General features: G+C 46.3%; 1 protein-coding gene across 1 annotated transcript in view; it reads left to right on the top strand.

The window, feature by feature from the left end:
• The first annotated feature begins 183 nt into the window (after nucleotides 1-183).
• The window catches only part of LOC122265835 (substance-K receptor), a 12503-nt gene continuing 7686 nt past the window's right edge, over nucleotides 184-5000 (top strand). The window contains exons 1-3 of the mRNA XM_086551186.1: nucleotides 184-746; nucleotides 2856-3032; nucleotides 4471-4590. Of these exons, the coding sequence (XP_086407312.1) occupies nucleotides 240-746; nucleotides 2856-3032; nucleotides 4471-4590 (804 nt within the window). The 5' untranslated portion in view covers nucleotides 184-239. The remainder of the gene's footprint in view (nucleotides 747-2855; nucleotides 3033-4470; nucleotides 4591-5000) is intronic.

Below are 5000 nucleotides of genomic sequence, written 5' to 3'. Positions count from 1 at the left end.
CCAATTTAGTAACTCTTTTCCATCAGACTATTTTTTTTAATACGCATAAATTGCAAAAAAAGCCGAAAATAGCAAAATATAGTGGTAGTCAATAGTAAAAAAAAACAAAAAAAAAAACATAAGTATATATTAAAAAAAAAAACAGTACATAGTAAAAGAGAAAAAAACACCATCAGTATATAGAAAAAAATCAGAATATAGTTAAAAAACAAAAACAAAAAAAAACAGCTTCTTAAACAATGACTGAGATGGAAAATCCTTCGTCGTACTTAATGGCTCGAGTTCTGGAAGATCCTTACAAATCGATCCTGGAAAACCTTTCGGTCCAGTACCCGCATATCGACTGGTGGGGGCCATTCAACCTCACCTCCTATAACTTCACGGACTTCCCATTCCTCCTGGACGGCGACGACGGTGCAGGAGGAATAGGAGGAGGAGGTGGAGGAGGTGGAGGAGGAACAGAAGGAGGAGGAGAAATAGGAGGAGGAGGAGGAATATACATGGAAAGCGTCAGCGAAGCGAGCAATGGCACCGGAGGACCTGCGCTTCTGTACGAAGTCCCGACCAGCCTCGTCGTGCTCCTGTCGTTCTTCTACGGCAGCATCTCCCTCGTGGCCGTGGTCGGGAACGCCCTCGTCATGTGGGTCGTCGCCACCTCCAGGAAGATGCACACCGTCACCAACTACTTCATCGCCAACCTCGCCCTCGCCGATATCATCATTGGCCTCTTCGCTATCCCGTTCCAGGTGAGGGGACGAGAAGAATGAGGGTGGAGATTCTCCCTCTCTCTCTATTGCTTTTTTTTTTCTCTCTCTCTTGTTTTTTTTTCTCTCTCTCTTGCTCTCCCTCGCTCTCTCTCTCTCTCTGTCTCTTGCTCTCTCTGTCTCTCTCTCTCTCTCTTGCTCTCTCTGTCTCTCTCTCTCTCTCTCTCTCTCTCTCTCTCCTCTCTCTCTCTCTCTCTCTCTCTCTCTCTCTCTCTCTCTCTCTCTCTCTCTCTCTCTCTCTCTCTCTCTCTCTCTCTCTCTCTCTCTCTCTCTCTCTCTCTCTCTCTCTCTTTCTCCTTCTCTCTCTCTCTCTCTCTCTCTCTCACCTTCTCTCTCTCTCTCTCTTTCTCCATAGTTTTGCAAAACCCGTATCATGAGCATATCATTTGAATATTGATTTTATCAAGTATATCAAACACAGACTTTTTTTCCTCTAATGTAATTTCATGACGTTTATCTTCCTTTTTGGTATTGCTGTTGTCTCTTCCTCCTGTTCATCCTGCTCTTCCTCTTACTCTTTTTCCTTCTCCTCCTCCGCCCCCCTCTTTCTATTCCTTTTCCTCTTCCTCCTTTGTATCCCGTGCTTTCTTTATCTTTCCTTCTTCCCCTTATTCCTCGTTCTCCTTTTCGTCCCTCCTCTTTCTAACTCTCTCCCTCCGCACTCCCTTTCTTCCCCCCCCCTCCTTAAAAATAACTTCCTCTTCTCTTCCTCCTTCTCCTCGTTGCTCCTCTACTTCACTCTCCATTTCCTCATTTTTCTTCTTTCACCTTTTTTTCTAATTCTTCCCCTCCTCCTCCACATCATCATCATCGTCATTTTTCTTCCCCCCTTTAATTCTTTTTTATCTCCTCCTCATCCTCACTCTCCTCCACTCCCCCCTTTTCAAAAAAATCTTCACCTCCTCCTCCTCTTCTTAACCCCCCACCCTTACTCACCACCCCCTCCTCCTCCTCCTCCTCTTTACCCCCATCCTCCTCTTCTTCACCCCCCACCCCCACCCTTACTCACCCATCTCCTCCTCCCCTTACTCACCCTCCTCCTCCTCCTACTCTTTACCCCTCTTCCTCCTCCTCCTCTTTACTCCTTCTCCTCCTCCTCCTCCTCCTATCCACCCCTCCTCCTCCTCCTCTTTACCCCTCCTCCTCCTCCTCCTCTTTACCCCTCCTCCTCCTCCTCCTCCTCCTCCTCCTCCTCCTCCTCTTTATCCCTCCTCCTCGTTCTTCTCTCTACCCCTCCTCCTCCTCCTCCTCTTTACCCCTCCTCCTCCTCCTCTTCACCCCTCCTCCTCCTCTTTACCCCTCCTCTTCCTCCTCCTCTTCACCCCTCCTCCTCCTCCTCTTTACCCCTCATCCTCCTCTTCTTCACCCCCACCCCCACCCTTACTCACCCACCTCATCCTCCCCTTACTCACCCTCCTCCTCCTCTTTACCCCTCCTCCTCCTCCTCCTCCTCTTCTTCACCCCCACCCCCACCCTTACTCACCCACCTCATCCTCCCCTTACTCACCCTCCTCCTCCTCTTTACCCCTCCTCCTCCTCCTCCTCCTCTTCTTCACCCTCCCCTCCATCCTTACTCCCTCCACCCACCCTTACTCACCCTCCTCCTCCTCCTCTTCTTCTACGCCCCCCCCCACTCTTACTCACCCTCCTCCTCCTCCTCTTCTTCTACCCCCCAACCCACCCTTACTCACCCACCTCCTCCTCCTCTTTACCCCTCCTTCTCCTCCTCTTGTTTACCCCTCCTTCTCCTCCTCCTCTTTACCCCTTCTCCTCTTTACCCCTCCTTCTCTTTACTCCTCCTCTTCACCCCTCCTCCTCCTCCTCCTCTTCTTCTTCTTCACCCCTCCCCTCCCCTCCTATTCCTCTTACTCACCCACCTCCTCCTCCTCTTACTCACCCACCTCCACTTCCCCTTACTCCCCTCCCTCCCACTCTTACTCACCCACCTCCTATTCCTCCTCCCCTTACTCACCCACCTCCACCTCCTCTTCCACCACCTCCTCTTCCCCTTACTCCCCCACCCCTCACCCACCTCTTCCTCCACCTCCACCTCCTCTTCCACCACCCACCCACCACCTCTTCCTCTTACAGTTCCAAGCGGCGCTCCTACAACGCTGGAACCTCCCCCACTTCATGTGCGCTTTCTGCCCCTTCTTTCAAACGGTGAGCGTGAACGTGTCTATCTTCACCCTCACTGCGATAGCTGTTGATAGGTACAGAGCGATCGTCCACCCTTTCTCTACACGCCCGTCGAAGCTAAGGAGTAAGGTGAGTTTGTAATGGGTGGGCGGGGGGGGGGGGGGGGGGGGGGGGGGGAGTAGTTAGGGTGGTAAGGGTGGTAGGGTTGTAGGGTGGTGGGATTGAGGGTGAGTGAGGGTGTGTGAGTGTTGGATGAGGGTTGGTGGGTGTGGTTGTGGTGGTGATGGTGAGGTTGATGGTGGGGATGGTTGTGGTGGTGATGGTGGTGGTGATGATGATCATAATAATAATGATGGTGATGATAATGATAATATTAGTGATAGTATTAGTGATAATGATACAAATTATAATCGTGATTATCAATATAATGTTAATGATATTGATTGTAATAATGATGGTGATAATAATAGCAATGATGATGATAACGATAATAATAATAGTGATAATAATAATGATCATGGAAATGACAATGTTAATAAAAATGATGATGATAAAACAATAATAATAACAATAATAAAGGTAATGCTATTAATAATAATAATGATAATGATAGTAATAAAGCTCATAATACTAAAAACAGCAATAAAGATAATAACAATAATAATAATCATATTAATGATAATAATTACAAGAACAGCAGCAACATTAACAAACCTAAACACACATATCCCTCATTACAAAAAAAAAAAAAAAAAAGGAAATCCACGTGGCACATCCAGGCTTTCTATCCACACAAGCCTTATGAAAACAAAAGCCTCCCAGTCTGGTCTCATTCAACACAAAGCCATGGGCCTTGCTAACGGTTGCAAATTTATGTGTATGGTCGTGTGTCATGCATCATGCAAATAGCTGTTTTTTTTTTGTTTTTTTTAAAGGATGAAGCTAAATACGGGGAGGAATTTTATAAATATGAAAGGGAGACATGGTGATAGTTTGGTCGATGGTGTTGGTGATGATGATGGTGATGATGTTAATGATGGTACTGATTGTGATGGTGGAAATGGTTGTGATGATTATTAAAGTGATGGTGAAAATGGTTGTGATGATGAAAGTGATGATGAAAATGATAGCAATGATGATATGATGATGAAAATGGTTGTGATGATGAAAATGATGGTGAAAATGGTTGTGATGATGAATGTGATGATGAAAATGATAGCAGTAATGATGATTATGATGATGATAGTAGAAGTAATGATGACAATAATAGTAGTAATAGTAGTAGTAGTAATGATAGCAATAATCATGTTAATGATAAAAGGCATTGAGAGCAATAATAATAGCAAGAATAACGATATAATAAGATGTAAATAAGATGTAAATAATAAGCATAATGATAATGATAATAATAATAATAGTGCTGCTGCTGATAACAAGAGACAATAATTATAACAAAAACGATGATAGTAATAACAATGATAATAACACAAATAATAATAAAAATAATAATGATACCAACTTCAAAATCGTCTCCTATTTAATACTTTCTCACGTTCCCTTCTTGCAGGTGGTCATTGCATCCATCTGGCTGTTCAGCACAACACTCGCCATTCCGAATGCCATTGCCCTACGCGTTGTTCAGGTGCCTGATGATGCAACAGGGAGGGAAAAACCTTACTGTGCAGTGGTGAGTAAGAAGGGAGGGAGGGAGGAACAGAGAGGGAGTGGGGGGGGGGAGGGGGAGGGGAGAGGGGGAGAGAGGGGGGGGGGGAGGGGGAGGGGGGGAGGGAGGGGGGAGGGAGGGAAGGGTGAGGGGAGAGAGGGGAGAGAGGAAGGGGGGGAGAGGGGGAGGGAGGAGAGAGGGAGAGAGAGAGAGAGAGAGAGAGAGAGAGAGAGAGAGAGAGAGAGAAGGAGAGAGAGAGAGAGATAGAGAGGGGAGGGGGTAGAGATAGATAGATAGATAATATGAGAGAGAGAAAGGGGGGTAGAGATAGATAGATAGATAGATAGAGAGAAAGATAGATAGGGGGAGAGATAGAGGGGGGAGGAGAGAGATAGATATATAGAGAGAGAGTGAGAGAGAGAGAGAGGGGAGAG

The sequence above is a fragment of the Penaeus japonicus genome, unplaced genomic scaffold, assembly GCF_977035675.1.
Source record: "Penaeus japonicus unplaced genomic scaffold, GWHDUDI00000001_assembly GWHDUDI00000024, whole genome shotgun sequence".
NCBI lineage: Eukaryota > Metazoa > Arthropoda > Malacostraca > Decapoda > Penaeidae > Penaeus > Penaeus japonicus.
The sequence above is the reverse complement of the archived record's forward strand: the minus strand, read 5'-3'. Positions and strand labels throughout refer to the sequence as shown.